Genomic DNA, 24838 nt, shown 5'->3' on the forward strand with positions numbered 1-24838 from the left:
ACTCTGTTATATTGAGATAAAACCTTGATGAAGCATGAGGTTACATGTACAAAACTTTGACTACAAATAAAAATACCAAAATACAGCCTTTACTTTAATAAATACATTCAAGCAAGCATTATTCCTTAAACATCAGCATTGCATAATGAAATATTGGCAGAACATGCCATGAGATTGATGGTTAAAAGAAAGAGAGAAATGTGTGTTATTAAGCTATAAAAAGTGCATACATTTTGAAAAATATAACACCTTCTACTAGAACATTTTAGTCCATGAGTAAAATTGTAAAAATACTTAAACACAAATAGTTGTTGAAGATAAGGATACTAAAGGTATTAAAAGTAGAGTCTTCTGAAAAATCAAAGAACAAAGGGAAAAAAATGATCTTTTAGACAGACAAAAGACCTGAAGGTGAATATTAAATTTTATATACTTTTCTTTCTGAGTTGATTTAACCTCATGTGAACAATAGTTGTATTGTAAATGGATGTATATGAACTTTAGAAACCAAACTTTCAAATGGAATCTATTTCAGTTATGCCACAGACTCAGAGAAATGTCACATTTATTCAAAGAGTTATTTGTTACTTAGAAGTTTAAGTGTTTTGACCAGTGAAGTTAACAACAAAATGAAAAAAGCTGAGCATAGCATGATTTAAAGAATGCCAATTTGTAACCCAGGGGATAGGTATTTGCATACTAATTGTAATGTTCCTGCTGTCACATTACCTTCAGCTTGAAGATCAGTCAGAAAAAGAAATTCGGCATCATCTGTGACAGTCAGACAGTGGAACGAAAAATGCCAGTGAAGTGAGTTGCTATTTAAAGCTATTTTTATCTCAGAAGATGTACAAATGAAACACTTGAGCCTTCATTAGTCTCGATGTTTTGTTTCCTTCATTTAAGATAAATATGCTAATTGTTGTGTTTCTGATTTATTTTTCCCCTTTCTCTATTGATTTCTTCTTCTTTTCTAAAATATGTCAACAATTCATGACTTGCTTTTGCACTTAATTCTAAAGAAAGGTTATACAAGGGAGAAAAAAACAGTGAGCTCTTTTTTTATGTGAAACTTTTCAAAATTAATTTAATAATTTTAAATTAAAGTTAAAGTTTGAGACAAAAGATATCAATGATCCTTGCAAAAGTTATTCATTATTGTAATACTTATTAAGAAATTTGAAAACACATATTAAACGCTGGGTAAGGAAGCAGCTGTCACTTCCTGGAGCACATGGACTCCTTGCTTGAATTTCCCATTCTCCAGCACACTGCTAATTGAGTGTGAACAGCTAAGTTGTTGGATTCCACATTTTTTAATGCAATACAACTGGTTCTAGCTGGCACAATTAGCAAGATAACTGGTAGTTTTCACGCAGTTCCCATCTGGCCTGGCTCTTCTCCGGACACATAATATGGGGACTGCTGGCCTTGATGGCACGTGCTTAATGAAGGAAACAGAAAGGAAATCAGCCAAAACCCCATGAAACACTAAGTGCAATTTTGGCTCCAGATACACAGTGAATTTTCATGGCAAATCATACACATATGAAAAGTTACTCTGATTATGCATCACAATTATACAGGAAATGCACATACATTCCCAAATGAGAAGAATCAGACAACAGCTCTGTTAGTTACAACTAAAATAAAAAGGAAAAGAGAGAGAAGAGATAACAGAGTGCCACATTATCCATTTATTTAAGATAACACATACCACGTAAAATTTAACCAAGTCAGTACATTTTTAAATTGACCACCTTCTTTTCTCCCCCAATTTGAATTCAATAGTTTCTTTAACATTTATGTAGTTACATTTTTTATTTTATTGTATTTTTTTAAAGATTTTATTTATTTATTCATGAGAGACACAGAGAGAGAGAGAGAGAGAGGCAAAGACACAGGCAAAGGCAGAAGCAGGCTCCACGCAGGGAGCCCGACGTGGGACTGGATCCCAGGTCTCCAGGATCACACCCTGCCTTGAAGGCGGCGCTAAACCGCTGAGCCACCCAGGCTGCCCTGTAGGTACATTTTTTAAAACACAAGATACATTTCTCACTCAAATCTAACATAAGAAGTGTCTTATTTTCATTTGACAATGTACAAGATTTAAGAATCTATCTTCTGAAGACTTTCTACCAAATACTCAATTACTGCAATCCAGCTATTATTTACAGGAAATGTTTATGTGAAAAGCAATAAACTATTACAGAAAAGGCATTTTCAAAGTATTCATTATAAATGTTCCAGAACATGAGCAAAGTACGCTAGTACTTATGTGTATTGACTCATTCTAGGAAGAATTGTAAGAAGAATTTGGGTTATAAGGAGACACACCTGTGTTTGAATTCCAACTGCCCATTAGTATATGCAAGATATTGCACCAATTATTAGCATCTCTGAGGCTCCTTATTCACTGGTAAAAGTAGGATTAAAACAGACTGTCATTTGCAAAATTAAATAAGGCAAAGTATATGACATCCCTAACAGTATGGTATAGATTGTGAACATTCAATACATTGTTGTACCTTTTGATGCTAGTAAAAATATTCTTTCAGTTTATTCATATATAACAACAGTTTACTCTTCCACAGAATTATAAATATAAAATCAACCCAGAATATAAAAATTTAAACAAATTAAGAACATTATTCTTTAAAATAGTTGCATCTTACCTAGCTTCAGAAAAGTGAATTCTGCATTGCCACCAACTCTCCCTCATATCATGTAGTTGATATGAAACCTTTCAAATGAAACTTGAAATTGGTTAGAAAATAGTGAGCTGAGAGCATTCCAGAATTTATCACACACCAGCAGAGGTTTTCCTTCAGAGAGCCAAAGGGTAGATTTTCCTTTTATAATAATGAAGCATTTGGTGGACCATAAATAATGCTAGAATATCCAAGTATCTCTAATTCTAACACCTATAATATTCTCTATCTATAGAAAACAATATTCTAGTATATCTCTCTAACTCAAAACACTAAAATTTTTTCCTTGATTTTACACCATTTCCCAGACTGTTTTTACTGTTTTCCACATCAATAAAGGTGCCAAGAATAGCTGCCATTTATTTAAATACTTCCATTCCTAAAAGACTCCTTTACATCTAATAAGGACTTCACTGAGCATTCCTTTATATTTTGGGGCGTGAACAGATTTTGGCTCTTCCTAAATGACAAGACTTGCTTGCTCTAATGCCTTCTAGAGTGGATGTTGTCCATTTCCTCCAATTTCTCATCCCTCAGAGATGAGAGTGAGGTCCATGCTTCCCCTTGATGCTTTCACATCATGTCTCCTCTTCCCTCCACCATTAATCACACCCTTTGAAGCTAATGTAATTTAGCTCTAACCTTCAATAACCTTATCACTGTCACCTGCCAGCATCTTGAAAGCCATTGCACTGCTTCCATTGAAGGTTTTAATACCTGACACTATTTGGGATCTTGCCATTCATTCATTATCTGTTTATATGTTCAACAAACATTTTTGGACCAGACATAACTATTCTTGGTAGTAGAAAATAATATTTATTCCTATCATCAGATAGTCTATACAATGGGGAAGTGTATATTCATCCCTGAATGCTTTTCACCTAGATTGTTTCTCAGTGGTTTTTGTTTATGTTTAGTTTTCTGTGTGCTTTTTTTTGGTGGCTTTTTCTCATTCAAAATGGGCATACTGTGTGGCCAGGCTTGGGCTCAAAACTCCTCACTGCTCTGTTCAGTAACATATATTTCACTTATACTAAATGGTTTGTAATATGAATAGTCTGTTAACCACCAGAAACCAATCTTCAAATACAGATATTTTTAAACATGTGCATTTTAAATTATTTTTATGTCCATCTGAACGAAAAAACACTATTTCAAAATGGTTTCCCAGAAAATCTTACATCCCTAAGATTTAGTAAGTCAAGAGAGAAAGGGAAGTCAGCTGTCCACCACCAGGGAAGAAAGTTTCAGTCAGGAAATATAAGTAATGGAAGAGAGTAAAATGAATTCCCAGTCAGAGAGCCCCCTCTCTGTACCCTCTATAAGGACAACTATTATCTGAAAATACAACCAGATCTGCAACAGCAGAGGGGAGCACAATCAATCCCAACACAAATAATAAAAACAGCAGCAAATTACAAGAAGTAATACAAGTTAAATGCATAGCGATCGCTTCATGTAGTACATTTAAAGGTAGTGCATTTATCAGTCACCCTGATATGCAAAAGTAAAATTTTATAAGTGACTAAATATGAGATGCTTTCTATTTTCTCATCAATCATTTAAATAAAAATTTTCAATTAGCTCATCCCTTTCCACACGTAAGTCATTTGCACTTCACAGATACATAATCTAATTTTTTTCTAGGTAGCAGATGCTTTCTATGGATAGGAGCTTATCTCATCAGAATCTTAGTTTATTAAGGGGAATAATGCATGATATATTTGCATCTCAGAAAGTTTATATCTTAAACCTGATTTACTATTTCTACATCACATCCCCAAAAGTATACCTTCTTCAGAAGACTTAAGTCTATAAATTTTTTGACTGCTTTGGAAAAGATATTACTCTGTCTTGACAGATTCCTATATTTAAATAAATCATCCCAGAACTGGAAGCATACCAGTCTGAGAAGAAATAAAGGCTGTCTTAGAGTGGGGTAAAGATTTCTCAAAATACTATAAATAAACACTTTTAAGATCATAACATGTTAGAAATTCTTAATTGAAAAATTTTAAGCTTTTTTGAGATATCTAATTATGACATGTATAATTTTATATATCATGAAAACTTAGAAAATGAATTATTTTCTAAGTCACTATTGTTATCATGATAACTTTTCAGGAATAGATCAGAGGAATGCCACATAAATTAACAATCAAAATATTTATAGCTGTGGGACACCTGGGTGGCTCAGCAGTTGAGCATCTGCCTTTGGCTCAGGGCATGATCTCAGGGTTCCAGGATCGAGTTCCACATTGGGCTCTCTGTGAGAAGCCTGCTTCTCTCTCTGCCTATGTCTCTGCCTCCCTCTCTGTCTCTCATGAATAAATAAATAAAATCTTTAAAAAATGTAGTTGAGAAGAAGAAATTCACTATGCTTCGTAGAACCATGAGCAATATTTCCCTTGTGCCTTTATTGGAAGGTAAGAATTTGCAAATATTAATAACATTATAAGCTAGATTAATAAGTAATTTGCTGATGTCAAACTATATACCATTCTATATAGCTATTGCTATATAGTGTAGAAAACATTATACAATTTTTGTTGACCTTTTGCGGTTTGATTAATGATGCAAAGCTCTTTAAAATTATGTAATTAAACAAATACACATAACTAAAATATTACTATAGGTTATAGAAGAAAAAAAACACAATGCTATTGTCAAGGGTAGATGTTGTTTCTACAGGTCACCAACAACAGACACACTGGCATGGTCTGAAAATATGGACACACTTTTAACCAACCAAGGTAAGACCCAACTAAGTTTAAAAATGTAATGATTAATAGTAAATCATTAATTTCTAAAAGTTGTAGTCATTATAGAACATAAGTTTGGTCATTTTTTGAAGCATGAGATTCCCAACAGTCACACAAATTTGTATGGGTCTCAAATCCAAATGGAATTAGGTTGGGCCTAAAAAAAGACATGATTATATAAAGTCCAAACATTAATACAAAAAGAAAATCCCAAACAGGAAATAAGAAATTTGTCATTTTCTTAGATTCATTATCATTTGATGTATCTATGATGACTATTCTTATTACAAGTTGAAAGAAAAAAAACTATTGAAAAGTTTAAAATTTAAATAAGTCACTTGTTCTGTCATGTCTTAGGAGCTAAAAAGCAGTTTTTTAAACTATTTCAACTGACATTCTCATTTTTAGCAAAAACAAAAACATATTTAATGTATTAATATGTACATGTGCAGATGTGTATTTATATTTAATAGTGGCTCAAGAAGGTATTTTTATTTTCAATAAATAAAATATCCTGGTATTTGATCAAAGTAGTCATTTGGAATTTCTGTTTCTGTTATACATAATTCTGTTTTACAGGAGTTTTATCTGATACAGGGGAAAAAAGAAATGGCACTACAGAGAAATGTATTTAAAAATGTTTAATATTTAATATTGTTGGTACTAATCAAATGGAATGTCTACTTTAAATTTGTAAAGTCAATATCAGGATATTAGAAAAGTTTACATAATAGAGTTGGGTGAATTCTTCATAGCTATTCATTCATATACAAAATTAGATTGAATTAGACAGAATTATTCTGATTTTATGATTCTTAAATAATTAATTTCTAAAGTATAGACATTAAAATAATCCACATCATTCCTAGAATCCAGCTAAGGACATACTAAAGTCATCAAAGATATGAAATTGCATTTTTTTAAGTTTTAAATGGCATGTTTCTTTTTTACTTAAGTATGTAACCAGTAGGACAAATCAGGTTTACTAAAAGCCTTGAGAAAGTATCTCTGCCGGCGGTGACTTGGCTGGCTTGAGTGGAGGAGTTCTAGAGGACAGCACCACCAAACAGAGGCACGGAAGACGTCAAGCTAAAGGCAAATGTTTTCATCTACAAACCTCCTGAGATTTTCTATTTCATCCCCACATAAAAAGTCACATATTTATTTGAGCAGCTGTTTGGTTTTTGCTTTTTATAATACCAGAAAAATAGCTTGAAAATTTGAAAATGCTTTTTAATGCTCTATACAGCTAAATGACTTACTAAATTATCTGTTAAGTCGACTTGGGGATATGTCTTGCAGATACTGTGTATAGGCTCTCATGGTGGTTTCAATACCTAGTGCTCATTCCACTTGTCAGCCCTGTTGAGCATAACCAGTAGCCATTCCATTCTGTAGAGATTGTCCTCAGAGAATATCATTTTAATTGCATGGAGCATATTATTCCAAAGTCACATGAAATCTTTTGATCATTCAAATTGTATATAGAGAATAGAAGCGTAGTTCAATAAAATAGTGTGTCCAAGACAGAGATAACTAGCTCATTTTAGCTGTTTTCTCTGTTCCATTGTATCTCAAACCAAGTGACAGGAGGGGGAAAGAATTTGATAATTATTATCTCCAAGTAGCCCTTCATTAAAATTGCAAGATGTGAGAAAATAATAAATTTCTTGATCTCCTACTTCCCATCTCTCATGGATACATTTAGATAATCCTCATTGGGAGGAAGCCTCATATGCCTTAATGATACACATAAAATATTGCCAGATAGGAATCTACAACATTCTTTCAGTATCACTAAAGTATACTTTATCCTCTATATAAAATAGATTTTAGCATAAATTCTGTTTTGAACCCTCAAATTCATCACTGTTCAGACAAAACTCATGGAAATTTTAATTGAGTGTTGCTAAAAGGATTTTTATAACCTAAATTTGTGTCACAGAAGCTTCTTGGATGTATTTTTAAATGCAATAAATGTGCAGTTAATTGAATTTTTTATAGTGCTCACATATTAATGACATCTACACTCTCCAATATTTCTACTGAGAATTTTAATTGGTACCTGATAACTTTTTGCAATGACTTGTTATTTCAACTCTATTTTGAATAATAAAAAATTATTAAATCTATTTTTAATTTCCCAATGTTTTTGATGCTTTAATCTTGCTCCCTGAAGCCTTTTCTATTTTCTCTCACTAAAATCACTTTATTTCTCACCTGCAGCAACCTGCAAACAGCTGACTTTGGCCCCTTTTCCATAAATTTTTCTCATGTTTTCTTTTCTACTAGTTCATTTTCTCTTTCCCCTTATTCTCCAGAAGCTTATTTGTACCTACTTTGGAACTAAAAGGTTCAGATCTCTGAGTATGTAGTCAGGGAAGAGCAGTTTTGAGCACATGCAAAGGGGCCCTCATGGCAGAGGGAAGAGAAAAGCCACCAATGTTTTGGAAGGCAAATCTCTCCAGAGGCAAAAGTGCTGATGTGTATTTTCCTTCTCAGAGAGATCCACAGTCTCACTGATAAACAGATATTGACCTCAGAAAGGTGCAACCTGTGAAACCAAATAATATGAACTCAAGGTACTGCCTGAGTCCATTCAACTGCAGGAATGTGATAATGACCTTTCTAACTTGCTATCTAACTAGAAGCACACTCCTAACCTTACTCGTCCCTAAACCGATTTAGCCAGAATTACCTTCTCAAATGAGCTCTTGGTATACTAAAGAAGAATATTGCATGCCATATTTTGATGAGGAAAATAAAGAAAGGGATAGTCTAAACAGGTAGTCATAATCTCAAATGGGAATAATACTTGTGTAAATTTGGCTGAAAGTCAAATAATTGGGAGCAGTAGGACCTATGGGAATCACAGCCTGCAAAGCACTATCTCTGCTATGAAATTTAAAAGAAATAGCACATGCAAATCGAGACAAAGTAAACAAGCCTGCAGGTAAGTAGTCTAAAGTTTCTGGAGAAATGCAAGCTCAGGAGAATATCTGGGAGCAGGAGAGAAACACCATGCACAGGCTAAGTTAGACAGGTACTATGAGGGAAAATGGGGCACATTTTGCTTAGGGCAACACTGGAGAAAAGCTCATTTATTCCCTTTATTGACTTAAAATTGCCTATCACCACATAAAGGGGAGAAACATTCTCCCCAAGTATCTTGCTGGTTACTTTCTTGGTTTAAAGATTAGAATTGGCCAATATATTTGCTCAAAAGTAACAAATGCCAGTCATTCCTTCTTTGTTTTGAGTCCAAACCCACACAATCTAACTCCCTAGTATCAACCTGTGTTTCCTCACCAACTCATAGCAACAAAGATATCCTTACTATAAAGTTAGTATAACATCATTAACTTGATTTGGGCTTAGTGCATCGAGTGTATAAAACTAAGCCCATGGATTTCCTGTGAAGTAATTGCCTTCAAAACTTTCCTCTAGGGGCAGCCCGGGTGTCTCAGCGGTTTAGCGCCACCTTCAGTCCAGGGCGTAATCCTGGAGACCAGGGATCGAGTCCCATGTCAGGCTCCATGCAGGGAGCCTGCTTCTCCCTCTGCCTGTGTCTCTGCCTCTTTCTCTGCATCTCTCTGTGTCTCTCATGGGTACATAAAATCTTAAGGAAAAAAAAAAAAAAACACTTTCCTCTAAACCTAGCTCCTAGGTGTTTCAGATCTGGAAAGAAAAAGTACAGGTTTTCTTTGTTAATGGAGCTAATTGGAAAATAGAGATAAGAATATTTTATTTTTATGATTATTGATCCAAAATAAGGTTTCTAAACTTAAAAACAAAGACATATAACTTAGAGATGGATGATAAATATTTGCCACTGAATACTCAGTAAATGCTCATTATTATACAATGTATTCATGTTGGTTATGTATATTGCACCCGTGATATACCATAGTTTTTCTTTTATATTTTATAGCTGGTTTGGATGCTTTTCGAACATTTCTAAAATCAGAGTTTAGTGAAGAAAACGTTGAGTTCTGGCTTGCCTGTGAAGACTTCAAAAAAACAGAAAGTGCAGAAAAAATTGCTTCTAAAGCCAAGATGATTTATTCTGAATTCATTGAAGCTGATGCCCCTAAAGAGGTGAGTAAAATATTCTAAGATAGTGAATATTCATCTCCTAGCAAATCTGCTCCCAATTATAAGACACTAAATCCATCTGAAAGGAAATCAAATTGTTGCTATGAAATCAAATAGAAAATGTCTGTAAACTCCAACAGAAGTGCCTTAAGATGATTCTATCTTTTACTGATTTAGCAAATATTTTACAACACCTACTATGTGCCAGATATGACCATAATTTTTTCCTTAGTACAACATACAGACTTTTGAAAAATAGTGTCTATTATCTTAATTAACTCACTCTAAAGTTAACCCTATAGAAATGCTACTTAAATGTGTTCTTGTATTGCAAGTTCACTTTTGTTTATCCTTCTGCAAATCATGGTGATCAACATGGAATAAGAATTCTAGAATAGAATAATTTATGTAAAAATTAAGAATAATATGTGGGGGGAAATACAACTACTAACCAATAGCATGAATTCTTAATTTTTAATATTTTGGATGTTCACATTATGGTATGTAATGTCTTACTTTCCAAAAGAAGGGTTTGCTTACCTTTATTTCTTTGATGGTAAAAATGAGCCAAAAGTGTGAGGCCAAGTTTCTGGTGATCATGATCCACTTGTGCTGCTTTAAGATCAGGAAGTAGAAATGGCCTTAGAGAAACCTGGGATGACTGATAATTCCCACCCCTCAAAAAAGGATTCAGTGTGTGTAACACCTCATTTATATTTGATTTCCTTTCCAGAACCAAAACCTTGATCATCTCCTCATTTTAATATTTAAAATTTAAGCAATTTGTAGTTTAAAATTATTTAAATTCCTCACTGAACATATCAGATAAGCTAAGAATTTTAGTGCATAAGTAGTAAACAGAAAGCTACATTGCACTACTAGTACCAAACCTAACTTACCAGTACAAGTCATCTTTCCTACAGAGACAAAAACATCAATTTGCTCTTAGGGGAGAGTTATCATATTTTCTGATTTAAAATTAGGATTTATGGTTTGAGGGAACCTGGGTGGCTCAGTGGTTGAGCGTCTGCCTTTGGCTCAGGGTGTGATTCCGGGAATCAACCTGGGAATGAGTTCCACGTCAGGCTCCCTGCATGGAGCCTGCTTCTCCCTCTGCCTGTGTCTCTGCCTCTCTCTGTGTGTCTCTCATGAATAAATAAATCAAATATTTAAGAAAAAAGGATTTATAGTTTGAGAAGGGTTATTATACTTATGTGCACAAAGAATAGAATAGGTGAAATTAGAACATTAAGTGGCTGTATCAATAGTTCAAGTTTTAATTGGCATTAATTACTGCTGCCTACATTGGCTAGTATAACTTTACAGACACATGAGCTACCAAAGGAATTCATGGGGGCGGGGGAGGTAGGGTGAAGAATTTTAACTGCTGTGGAGCTATTTCAACATTCATTTCCCAGTCACCATCTAAGAATCAATAAATAATTCTGGAAAATTGAAAATACAGTATATGAGATTTGTCAAGTTGATTAATGTGTCATTCCCTAAAAGGCCTTGAAATCAGCTCTAAAGATATCCTATTTATTGTGATATTGATTTGAAAGCCAGATTTTTTCTTCTGTATGAATTCAGCTAATTAACAGTGATTGTTTAGAATAACATTCTCAAACATTTTGCATGAAGTCTTCCAATAAGAAATGTTATCTTTTAATTATAGTTGAATTCAATCTTATATAATAAATTACCAATTTTGACAAAATAGTCTTGTATAGTTTCCTAATCTTTTCTTCCAAAATAAATTTATATGGTAATAATTTAAATAAATAGCACAATTATTTTAGGATATAAGATTTTTATGGCTTTTTGTACTTTGTCCATCTAATTAATTTGACTAAGTAGTATATAATTAAGTTATGGCTGCTTTCCTTTTTTTTTTATATGGCTGCTTTCCAACTAATAGATTATATCTTCTCCTTGAAGTATCTAAAAATATTGTTGTTGAATATGACAAAATTCACTAAAAACAAAGAAATATATAGATATACATTTGAAGTAGTCACTATCTTTCCTATTATTTAGCATTAGTTGTTTCCAGTTCAGCAGATTACTAAATTTCACTACCCAAATTACTCATTGGTATTTGGCTCTCATATACCAATTAGTCATCAAAGTATTTCTCTGTAGTCCATCAGCTGTATGTTAAATATAATACAATTGTGAGTATGTTGACTCATTAAACTGATTTTTTGAGTGCCTGTCCCCACATTGAAGTCACAGAGAAGGACAGACTGACATGTAATCAAATCAGTCAAATACATAATAAGCAACATAATAATAAAACCACATTTAAAGTTCATTATTAGCACACTGGAAAAGTACATGTGGAGAGTTAAGGGATGCATTTTCAGGGTGATTCACACATGAAAATGTAGGTCATGAAAAAAGTAATATCAAGACAGCAAATGAAAAAATATTTCAGACTAAGGAAACAGTGACATAACATGGAGGTACAAAGTTCCTTAGTGTTTCTGAAAATTACAAACATTTTGATATTGCTAATGAGAAGTAGAGGATGACTTTGCATAGGCAGTGGTAAAGATAAAGAAAGGGTGGGAAGTATTCTAGGTTTATCTACTAGGCAATCTTAACGTGACAAGGTCATATTTTTGGTCTGGAAGCTGGAAAACACGATTTTCATAAGTAAAAAGATTAATTCAAGAATGAGATTTATGGGATCCCTGGGTGGCACAGCGGTTTGGCGCCTGCCTTTGGCCCAGGGTGCGATCCTGTAGACCCGGGATCGAATCCCACGTCGGGCTCCCGGTGCATGGAGCCTGCCTCTCCCTCTGCCTGTGTCTCTGGCTCTGTCTCTCCTTCTATCTCTCAAGAATAAATAAGTAAAATCTTAAAAAATAAATAAATGAATAAATAAATAAGAATGAGATTTATATAAGAATATTATCCATTTTTCCATATTCAATTATAGTTGTATAAGTGACTCTTAAAGAATCAAAATCACAACCAATTTTCCTGGTAGAAAAATCCTAAAGTAAAGAACAATAGCAAAGTCATGTTATCCAGGTGTCTATTAACTCCTATTTATTTTCTTCTCAACTGCTTGTGTCTTTATTTCCTCATCTATAAAATTGCTAACATAACTTAATTTTTAATTGATGCAAGTAGACAATTTACAATTAGACTATACTAAATTTACCAAATAATCCCTGTCTATAAATTGGCATTACTAATGACTCTCAATTTCCTGTTCTAACAGGCAGAGACAGCACACTGAACAAAACAACAAAAATTGAACTTTTAGGTCTCTATGAGAAATGATAATGGTAACTAGACTTTATGCCCTTTTTCTTACAGCATTACCTTTTCTCTGGTTTCTACACTAATAGAGAGCTAGTGCAATATAGTAGAAAATTGGAAGTTTAGAGATATCTTGACCTAAATTCAAATCCTGTAATCTTGGAATAAACTGTTTTATCTCTCTGAGCCTCAGTATCCCATCTACTAATTCATCTGTGAACCAACACATTACCCACACAGGACACATGAGGATGATGAATGAGAATATGTGTCTATGGTTTTATATCATGCAGAACAGCTTTTAAGAAATTTTAATCCCTTTCTTTTTTTTTTTAAACAAGTCATTGTAAGGGCTATAGTTTCAACCTGAAAATAACCATTATAAGAACATGCTAGCAAATCACTAGTTTCAGATAAAAAGAGCTACTCATTGAATAGATTATACTTAGTTTCAGAAGAAAATACTGAGGAAAAAAAAAAAGCAAAGCTGGTATTTTAACTAAGTGATTTGAAAATGAGAAAATTATTAGACAAGCAGTATTTTTTAAAGTGCCTCTACCTTGCACACAATAAGAACCTGTAGGTGTTAAAGAAATTCTTAAACTTTTAGTTATTCTCCCTTCCATTTGGGCTGCTCATTTCATATCACTTGGAAATGTTGAGAAAAGAATATTACTCTTTTTCAACAGAATGGAGCTGTTCAAAATATTTCAAATAATATTTTCATATTAGTGAAAACACTAACAGATTTTAAATATTCATGTTATATTTATATAATTTATATAGATTTGTGTAATTTCTCTATATTGAAAAGGAAATTGGTCAGGTTGGAAAATCTGTGATTAGAGAGAAAAATGTTTATGTTTATGTTGATTGCTATTCTGTGAGAGTAGAAAATGTTCCAAATCAAAAACAATGTAATGTTTAAAATTATATAAATTCAACTCCATATTATCACCAATCCAGGAGCAAATACATTGGTAGTTTTTTAAAGTCAAAAAATATTAGTATGAAATACTTAATTCTTAAATGTATTTATTAAATGTGAAGACACCATAACTCATAAAACAAAAAAGAAACTATAGTCATAGAGGAGAAGGCATCTTAATGAGTATGTGCAGGACACTTTTTAAATATCTATGTCTTGTTTTTAACTTTTATTTTTAAGGCAGTATAATGTTATTTATTGATGCATTTTATTTCACATCAGTAAATGCTTGTTCTGTGCCTACTATTCACCTCTTTATAAGATAAAGTACCCCCATGGATGGGAAGCTCAGTTTAGTCAGGAGAACAGATTTTAAAAACACTTAAATATAATGCAATATGTTGTGTGAACTAGGCAGCTCGATAAGGAAATGCAAGAAAATAAAATAGGTTGAAACTATGGTTGGGCTCAAGAGAAACTTTAAAGCTATCTGGGTAAAAAATGAAAATTATGGAACTAGGAAAAAATACCAAAGCAATAAATGATTAAGTGCAAAAAAAAAAAAAAAGTTACAGAGGAAATTTTTTGCATTATACCTAGAAGGATATAATGATTGAAGAGTAGTGAGACAAGATGTTGACATGAGGTCTTTATTTTAAATAAGGTCAGCTTTAACCAGAATCTCAAGGAAAGGAATTAGGTCTATGAATTATTGGTAGAAAGAAGCTCACGAACATGGGCACTTAGAAGGATTTCTTGATATTACTGTCATGCTGATTTTGTATTCTTAATCTTATATTCAACTTTTTTCTTTGCAGTTTAAAGTGCCCCTTCCCCAACATGTTGATATTTTTATCTGGCCCCACAAATTGTTTCTTATCAACAGTGTCCCCCAACTCTTGAATTATCTCCAAATAGAATGAGTCTGTTTATTTATTAATTTCCTAACTTTTCATACACTGATCACTAAGTGTCTGGCATATGCTAGGAAACGTGCTGGTGCAGACAAGAAAAAGACAGATACTCTGAATAGATAAAGCTAACCATTTTGAAGGTTTTTGTTAAAAATGTTTTTTATTATTTTTGTTAAAAAATAATTGCAAGGGACACCTGGGTGGCTCAGTGGTTGAATGTCTGCCTTTGGCTCAGGTCATGATCCAGGGTCCTGGGATGGAGTCCCGCATCCGGCTCCCTGCGGGGAGCCTACTTCTTCCTCTATGTATATTTCTGCCTCTCTCTCTGTGTCTCTCATGAATAAATAAATAAAATCTTTTTAAAAAATTACAATATACTTTCATGAGAGTCGTGATAGGGAAACACAGGTGATGCAGCAGCATGCAACAGGAAAATTCAATTATAGTGGATGAGAAGGTGTACCTCAAAAGAAGTAGTTTGTGAGCTTTGACCAGAAATAGGAATATAAAGAAAAAGAAGACAATGAGGGAGAAGGATAGAAAAGGAAGAGTAAGTGAAACAATGGACCAGCCAGTGCCTAGAAGGCTAGTCCAGTAGTGAAGAAAGTCTAGCAATCTATGTCTCAGAGTGTAAAGTGAGGCAACTGCACCTCCTGGATCCCAATAATTTCCTCCTCCTTATTCATTTCATCTTAAAATAAAGGGTCTGAAAAAGAGAGAAGAGAAAAAGGAAGAGACTGAGAAGCATGAGAAGGAAAAGGGGTAGAAGGAAGAGAGGAAGGATAAATAATCTAGAAAAACTATATGTAACATCTGCACAATGCTCTTATGTAGATTATGTCATCTGACCATCATGGTCACTATTTTAGGGAGGTATTGCAATCATCCACATTGTACAGGTGAAAATGAACTGAGCCCTAGAGAAAAAATAATGAGCCTTGCAGTCATAAAGATACAAAAGATCATGAGGAGAGAGGTCTACAGCCTACACTTTTAGGTTTCAAATTCCTTTCTCTAGATCTACTATTTATTTTTAGATGTTTGTAATATAGCCTGGGAACATTGATGTTTTGCTAAAGGCAAAAGCATAAAATTATCTTGGTGCATAGAGTCTATCTTCTTTTCTATCAAAAAGCTTTATTTTTCTTTCAAAAAGCTTTATTTCTCTTCTCATATTCTGGTTAATTTGTATAACTTCTTAAACCATGAAGTTTAGATTCAAATATGGCATTAAGAGGGAAAAGAGTTTCAGGAGTATTTGTTCTAAATAATTTGCAGTATCACTTTGGCCCTCTGAAAAATGGGTTGCTGTATTTCAACTCAAAAAGAAGACACTCGGCTGTTTTTTGAACTTCTGTGTGTCTCTGAGCTACTGAAACTAATCTTGGATAAGCATGTTTGGGTTGGGGAATGCAAGCAGTCAATCTGACTCCCTCCCAGCTACTCCAGATAGTTTTTGCTTATGTACATCTATTTTTAGCAATCCATATACAGTATGTACATCTATTTTAGCAATCCATATACATTACCCATATACATTATGTACATCTATTTTTAGTAATTTGTGTGATTGCATATGTTATGATTTCTTCTGTTTCTTTTGCCCAATTTGAGATGTTAACACTACTTCCCAACTCGTGTCACTCATTTCTGTCTCTAAGAGCATTAAGAACAAAAGGATAAAGTCCTGTTGCAGGGATGGATTCCATCTAGATGTTACAAACTTTGCCATTCTCAGTTTTAATAGCCACCCTTAAGAATATATTTCAGAATATTCTTTTTCCTTTAATGATGCCAAAAATGAAGCAATACAAGAGGTGTTCATGGTGATTAAATAGAATTATGTAACCAAAAACATGATTATAGGGGGCTTTAATTGTTAAGCTCTGTTGTACAATGAGGTCTAAGATGCTGCTTGCTCCATTTTAGTCAGATGTTTTACATACGCGTGCACACACCCTGTGCGTAATGGCAGTCTCTTGCCATACTATCCATTCTAAATGAGGAAAAGGCTATCTAATTTGAATGTGAAAACACAATTGAAAACTTTTCATTCAAATTATGTAAAGAATATAGAAAGCAGAGTGGAGGGTCACAGGAAAGCCAACTAGTACATTTTAAAATGTATTCTTTCTGATAGAGTAATTTGTTGAAAACCAAGAGGAAAAAAAAAAAAAAAGGAAAAGAAAACCAAGAGGATTTAAAACTGCTGGCGTAGTAAAGGGGAATTTGCCTGGCACACTTTATTGTTAACAAAATCACATGAGTATTAAAATATTCTGGACCTTTAGAATAAAATTGTTTTTAAACAACTACCTCAAACATCATTCAGAAGGCAGACATTTTAATGTAATGGATTGCTGTCAATGTCACCTGTGTCAAGGCCTTTTCAAAATTGACAGAATTTAAAAGCCTCTAAATGGTTGTGATGACATCTCTACTGTCATTCGGTAAGAATCACAATTCTTTTCTGAGATTGACAGCGCAGTGGGCTCAGATATCTAAGATAATTCATAATCTTTTGAAAAAATAAGCAAAGGAAATATTCTATTTCTCAGAGTCCTTGAAACTAAAGTGTAGCCACACAAACAAAATGCAAGTAACTATCATATTAGCAAATAATATAACTCTGTTTATTTCCTTAGCTGATACACTGTTCAGCTCAGGCTCTGGACCTAAGATTTTGCTAGCAAAGTCTAAGCTTCCCTGTAACTCCCAAGCGGTTCAGAATGCCTCAATACCATACAACTGGAGAGGCTGCAGCTTTAGGTCACCTCCTTTTTTTAAAAAAAAAAATTTATTTATTATTTATTATAGTCACAGAGAGAGAGAGAGGCAGAGACACAGGCAGAGGGAGAAGCAGGCTCCATGCACCGGGAGCCCGACGTGGGATTCGATCCGGAGTCTCCGGGATCGCGCCCTGGGCCAAAGGCAGGCGCCAAACCTCTGTGCCACCCAGGGATCCCTTTAGGTCACCTCCTGATAGGATCTTACCTTTGATCTACTCCTCACTCAACATCTCCTGTCTTACTTTTTAAGATAGGAATTTACACATGTCTTCCGGTAGAACTCAATCAAAAATCACAGCTGAGATGAAGGCAAATTTGAGGGTGCAGCTTAAGACATGCCTCCAGCACTGATTCTTTTAGAGAAATTTATCTATCTATCTAGCCTAACATCTTCACTTTTTTCCAGTTACTGACATTTTAAGGGATTTGAGAAGACAAGGCACTTTTGATAGCCTAATTCTCACACCTCACCCAAACTGACTTCTCAGGGGGCATTTAACAAAATAGATCACTCTCTCTTAATTGAAATACTATCTTCAATTGACTTCTAGTATTTTATTTCTTCCTTCCTTACTGACTGCTCTTTAGCAATTTCTTCTGCTATTCTGATTCATAACCCAACAGACACTATAATGAGGGAAAGAAATCCTCATTTAATTTTTGCTTACATTCATTCTCCTAATGATTTCCTCTGGTCCCATATATTTTTTTTCAAAGATTTTACTTATTTATTTATTGAGAGGGAAAGAGAGCATCATATGGGGTCCAGGGGCAAGGAGGAGAAGCAGAGTCCCCACTGAGCAGGGAATCATAACCTGAGCCAAAGGCAAATGCATAACCAACTGAACCACCCAGGTGCCCAAGGTCCCATACTTTTAAAAGAGGCTGCTCAAACTTAACAAATTCAAATCTGAGTACTAATAATTCTGTTCAAAACTTTCTTCTACCTGAGTCTCCCCATCTCACTTAATGGCAACTCTTTTTTAATTTGCTCTAGATAAATAACTGGTAGTCATCCTTGATTCTCTTCCAACTGATTCCCTATGTCCATTCCAGCAACACTTTCTGTCATCTCATTCTTCAGAATATTGCTAAAATCCAGCCATTTGTAAAGATTTTGTCCCTCATCCCAGCACACTATTCAATCACAAGATCCATCCAGTATACTTTCTAGATATCTTTAAAATCTACACACTTCCCACCAATCCCTGTGACATTACACAGCCACATTCATCATCACTGCCCACCTGAACTTCTGGTAAGATTTTCTCATTTTTCTTCCTTTTATCCACACCCAGCTATTATACCACATGGAAACCAGTGATATGTTTTTTTTTTTTCAAACTTGTGTTTACATCATGCCCTTACTAAAATTCTTCCCATTGCTCTCAGGTTAAGTAAAAATTCCTTACCAAAAAATCTACAAGGTGTCATGTGATCTGGTACCTCCATTCCTTTCCAGGTTCTTGCCTTTCCTCCTCTCATAAACCACTGGGCTTCTGTCAGCTTACCCGCCCCTGTGTAAATTCCTTCCTCAATCTATCTATATTTGTGACAATACTTTGAAAGCCTTCTTAAAATCTCATTTCCTTCAGAAAGCATATTTTTTTCTCTGGATTGCTTTCTCAAAATCTGTTTTCTTGATTGACTTTTCACTTTAATCACCTTTGTATCTTCAGAACCCTCACACAATCTCTAAGCACCTACTCAATATGATATTTCAAATAAATTGTAGGAATGGCTATAAATGAAAGCCTACTTTCTCAGATACATATTAATGTTTTTCACAGAAAAATAGGGATAATAATATTGCATATCATATAATTGTGCATAGGTGACATAAAGTAGCCATAGAAAGATAGTATATCAGTACTAATAGTTTAATAAATAATAGCATTATTGACAGTCAAAATAATCATGCTTAAATATCATTATGCTTATTTTAGAGATAATGCCAGTGTTGAAATATTTTGCCAGGAAAAAAGATAGAGTAACCAAGGAAAAAAATCTAGGGAGAGACTTGGGATAGAACTGAGAGAATGCAGAGCTGTTTTGCTCATATTTTGAGGGGCATGCAGAGAAAAGGGAATTAGCAAAAGAGATAGGGGAAAAGACAACTAATACATTAAAAACAAATTAATTTCATGTCATGAACTATTGAATTTCCTCTGTAGTGACAAATCTTTCTCTGATAATCAGACTGAATAATTAATACTAAAAGAAGCCTTTGTATCTAAATTTGTTTAAGTAAGAAATCAAATTTCTTAAGATTTGTAAATCAAAATAATATATGACAAATAATTTATAGTGGCTTTCCTTCTGTGGCCAAGGAAGGCTTCTCAGAGGATATTCAACTTAAGCTAAATCATAGAGGATAAGGAGAATCTGTACAGAATAAAATTGTGGGGGCGAAAGGGATTTTAGATGGTGAAAACAGCATAAACAAGCTGTAGGTACCAGATTTGCTTTGGGAACAGAGTGTAGACTAGTTTTATAGATACTGCTAAGGAAAGTACATGATTTTGAAACGACACATTGAAGTCTGAGTATGAGGAAGCTCAAATGCCAAGGTAAGATATTTACAGTTTATGTTATAAAAAATAATGGATTTTCAGCTGAATATTCATATACTGTTAGTGATATTTTGGTGAAATTGATATAGTTATTATTTCACATATTCAGAAGGGAAAGATATTGTTAAGAAGAGGTATCAGGCTAGAGGCAAATTTCAGAATTTGGTAAAGAGATTCCATTATAAAAGGCTAAAGGGAGAAAGAAGAGTGAAAATGAAAAGGGCCATTGTGAAATTACAAAATAATAAGGCAAATGAGGGAAAAATAGAGAAAGAGATCAAAGAAAAAAGAGGTGTCAGAGATGATTCCTATGTTTCAAGCTTGAAGAACTTGGAGAAAAATAATGACATTTATACAAACATGTGGGTGTGATGTTTTGTCACTGACATTAAGCTGAATTGCCAAGACACAGCCTCATAAGACTACTAATTATCTCCTGGGATTAGTATATCTGCTCATCACTCAGCTATCATAGCTGATGCTGGCAGTTCCTTGGTAGGAAAACAGACAAGTTAGAAAAATGAGAGGGATAAATCAGAAATACAAGTTTCATCTATTTTAATAAATATTAGTTTACCAGTATTAAGTTGAAATGGTATAGTTCTCTTTAAAATTTAAACATGATTTTTAATAAATATAGAAACTTTTTTTTCACTTTACTTACGCAGTGTATGTTTATTGAGTCCTTACATGGTGCAAGGCATAGAGAATGATGGACAAAATGTAAATATCGTCTAAGTAACACAAAGTTCTTGGACGGGTCTGAAAAGAAAACAATCCACGCATAAACTTCACAGGGTAGATATTACTTGAATATAGCCTCATGGACATAAAAACCTGTGAATGACTTGGTAAAGGAAGTGACTTTCAGACAGACTAAAAAAAGTTGATAGGTGGGGAAAATACAAGGAATTTGAGGGAAAGTGTCTAGCTTGGTAAAAATACAGGGCACACATAGAGGAGACAGAAAATGTGTAAGTTAGGATTATGTTGTAAAAGCCATGAATGTCAAAATCAAGGCTTTATATTTTTTTAATTAGGAAAAGGGGAGTTATTGCACGTATTCATTTCTGATTAAAATAATAAGCTGGGTTACCTAGGTGGCTCAGTCGGTTAAGAGTCTGCATTCAGCTCAGGTCATGATCCTAGGGTCCTGGGATCCAGCCCGAATCAGGCTCCCTGCTCAGTGGAGAGCCTACTTTTCCCTCTCCCTCTGTCCCCCCTCCTCGTTCTCTGTCTTGCTCTTGTTCTCGCTCTCGCTTTATCTCAAATAAATAAAATCTTGATGCACCTGGGTGGCTCAGTGGCTGAGCATGTCTTTACCTCAGGTCGAAATCCTGGGGTCCTGGGATCGAGTCCTGCATCAGGCTCCCTCTAGGGGAGCTTCTCCCTCTGCCTATGTCTCTGTCTCTCTCTCTGTGTCTCTTATGAATAAATAAATAAAATCTTTTAAAAATAAATAAAATAAAATAATAATAAGCCAACACTATGTACCAGGCACATACCAGCCCTGCTATCAGTGAAACCTCCACCCCATCAATGGATACCTCAATGAGATAAATTGCTATATTTACTATTACAGGGAATACATAGTTAAACAAATTGTAAATGATACCATTACACAACAGTTAAAGGAAGAAATAGGCAACATCTATTCTCATATCCTCACAACACAATATAGGATTTATGAAACAGACTACCCTAGATGTTTAAAAAACACTGCAGGAGCTTGATCCCCACCCACTATGAGGCAGGCAATGGATTGGGTTTCAAACATGTCATCATGAACTTCCCTCCTCAAATCCCTTCAGTGTCTTCCTGTTGCTTCTAGGAGAAAAATAAGAATTCCTTACACTGCACGTAAGCCCTATAAAACTTGTAGGCAAATCTCATTACAGGAACTTTCTTTCTCACATCCTATGCTCTAGCCATCCAGGCATAGTGGCTTTTCAGAACCTAAATTCTTTGTCACATCAGGGACTTTGAACTTGTTATTTTTCTGCTAGAAACGTTTTCTCCCCCAGACTCTTAGAGGACTAGCTTCTTCTCATCCTTCAACTTTATTTCTAAAATAATACTATTTATTTAGTTGCCAGTTATCATTTCTCAAGTATAGAAAGCATTTGGTACGTAATAGATACTCATAAACATTTGTGGGATCAATGAATGTATGGATCATTTTATTTTAATTCTTATAAAAACTCAGTCAAGAAATACTTAACAATGAGGAAGCATTCCTCAGAAATAGTAAAATATTCAACCAAGGTCACCAAGATACTGTTAGAGCACAGATTAGAAAATTATCCCAAAGTCTTTCCACTGCCCTCCACCATATTCCTACAGGAAGGAAGGAAAAATTGATTCTACATTTCAAGGCCTTCAGGAGTTGTAGCATTTGACCTGAAACTTTAATGGAGGATGTAGGAGGATGATCAGGGGAATAAAGTTGCAGATGTGGGGTTACTCCGTAGCTGAAATCCCTAGGAAAAACATCTGTGAACAATAGTGTTCTTTTTCTGATTCTTTTCAAATTAAAAGTTTTTTTTTTCTTCTCTTCTTCCTGGAATAATAATAATAAAATATTTTGATATTACTTATCTCATTTAGTACTTGAAACACTTTACACTTTAAGATTGATGCTATTATTATTCCTTTTTATACCATGGAATCAAAGATTAAAATAAATTATAGAACTTGCTTCACTCATATGAATAGCAAGTAAGTAGCTGAGGGAAGGTTTGATTATAGGTCTGTCCGCCTCTTTTAACCTCAATTCAATAAGCACAAATTGCCATTTATAGTCTTTCTTTTACCAGACCCCCAAATTATGGCATTTTTACAATCTCTCTATTTTGCCAAGAGACATGTTAATTCTATTCAACAAATATTTATTGATTGCCTATTATGTGGTAGATATTCTGCTAAGTGCCAAAAAATAGATGGATGAATACGACAGATATAGCACCTGCCTTTCTTGAGTTTTTAATTCTAAGATTCAAATTTCTTTTGCACTTCATGAATATTTTCAATTTAAATTAGACGAGTTGGATGCGAAGTTTTCTGCTTAGCAGAATATATCCTGGAATATGTATAGAGTTGGACAAGTATCTTCACAAAGTTTGGGGCATTTTACAAATTTGTAGATGAATGGTGTATTCCAATGTAATAGATGTGTTAGCCCTTACAGAGGATACTCACGTATGGTAGTGGTGTAGGGACAGAGATATGCACACGCACACATGCATACACATATAGGTCTATTCTGTGGAAGGCATGGGAGTCAGTGAAGACGGGGATGTTTATTTTGTATATTTATTTATGTTTGGTTTATTTTGGCAAACAAAAGGAAACATAAATTAGAATGAAAAGCAATGTTGTCTGGGAAACAAGAAGGGGAAGTGTGGAAAATGGGAATGTGTTGATAGAAGCCAACCTACTAAATTTTAGTTATTGTTCTGCCTATGGAAAGTATATTATAGGTATTGGGGTTAAAGTACTAGAAAAAAAAAGATTTGTGGGAAAATAAATTTAGAATCATGAAGTATTTTGCTTGATTTTTCACTTTGCCATTTTTTTATAATCTCAAAATAAGGCTTTACCTCTGTTCTCTGTCAATGCTGTCTCAACCTAGAAAAAAATAATTATTTGTAAAAGATTTTATTTATTTATTTGAGAGAGGGAGGGAGTATGAGAGAGAGAGAGAGAACACCAGTAGGGGTAGAGGCAGAGGGAGAGGGAGAAGCAGGCTCCCCTTTGAGCAGGGAGCCAAATGCAGGGCTCCATCCTGGGGCTCTGAGATCATGACCTGAGCCAAAGGTAGACTCTTAACCAACTGAGTCACCCAAGTTAGATTTTAGTCTTTGGTCAGTCTCTTTGAATACAGCATGCTTTAGTTTGCCGTTGGATTCTTCCTCAAAAGACCATCTTTTTACTGTCCTCTCCATTAAAAATAAGAAAAGGTCACTGGGTGGCTCAGTGGTTGAGTGTCTGTCTTCGCCTCAGGTCGTGTTCCTGGGGTCCTGGGATTGAGTCCCATATCAGGCTCCTCACCGGGAGCCTGCTTTTACCTCTGCCCATGTTTCTGCTTCTCTCAGTGTGTCTCTCATGAATAAATAAATAAAATATATTTTGAAAAAAAGGAAAAATAATTAAACCAAACATGTGTTCTACATTCCAGAAAAAAATGCACAACTTTTCTGCTGTTTTGCATCAGATTAACTTTGTGTTTAGAAAAAAAAATCAAATTATATATATATATATATATATATATATATATATATATATATATACATATCAACTGTATAAGCCAAGTACTCCTTGATTAAACTAATGTAATGATATGCAAACTTATTTCCACAGATCAACATTGACTTCAGTACCAGGGACCTCATCTCAAAGAATATTGCAGAACCAACTCTCAAATGTTTTGATGAGGCTCAGAAGTTAATCTATAGTCTTATGGCCAAGGATTCTTTTCCTCGATTTCTAAAGTCAGAGATTTATAAGAAACTGGTAAATAGCAAACAGGTTGGAAATCATAAGAAATGGCTCCCCTTCTTGTAAAGAAGGTAAATGATGAACTAATAATCAGGTACTAATTTGGGAGAAAACAAGTGACAGAAGAGATCAACTCTTAATCACTATACTCAAAGTTAAAATGTTTTAAATATCCAAAAACAACGTAAGCTTTTTTCTAAGGTTTAGAAAACATTTTTTCTTTACTCTAGCAGAAGGATACTTTTTTTTATATGTGAAGCTTGAGTTTTTAAGTCATTTGTTTAGAATTATTC

The 24838-nt window shown here is 34.2% G+C and overlaps 1 protein-coding gene across 1 annotated transcript; it reads left to right on the forward strand.

Annotated features, from left to right (window-relative positions):
• Positions 1 to 799: 799 nt before the first annotated feature.
• On the forward strand, positions 800 to 24611 carry RGS21 (regulator of G protein signaling 21). The gene is made up of 4 exons (XM_041773238.1): positions 800 to 810; positions 5391 to 5467; positions 9408 to 9574; positions 24408 to 24611. Exons 1-4 carry the CDS (start codon positions 800 to 802, stop codon positions 24609 to 24611), a joined length of 459 nt encoding a protein of 152 aa, XP_041629172.1.
• Positions 24612 to 24838: the final 227 nt, after the last annotated feature.

Source organism: Vulpes lagopus, chromosome 11 (assembly GCF_018345385.1).
Source record: "Vulpes lagopus strain Blue_001 chromosome 11, ASM1834538v1, whole genome shotgun sequence".
NCBI lineage: Eukaryota > Metazoa > Chordata > Mammalia > Carnivora > Canidae > Vulpes > Vulpes lagopus.

Bases quoted from the DNA above. Each gene is read 5' to 3' on its own strand.
- RGS21 (XM_041773238.1), top strand. The intron at 5,468-9,407 runs GTAAGACCCAAC...TATATTTTATAG, and splicing joins CACACTTTTAACCAACCAAG to CTGGTTTGGATGCTTTTCGA. The intron at 9,575-24,407 runs GTGAGTAAAATA...TTATTTCCACAG, and splicing joins AAGCTGATGCCCCTAAAGAG to ATCAACATTGACTTCAGTAC.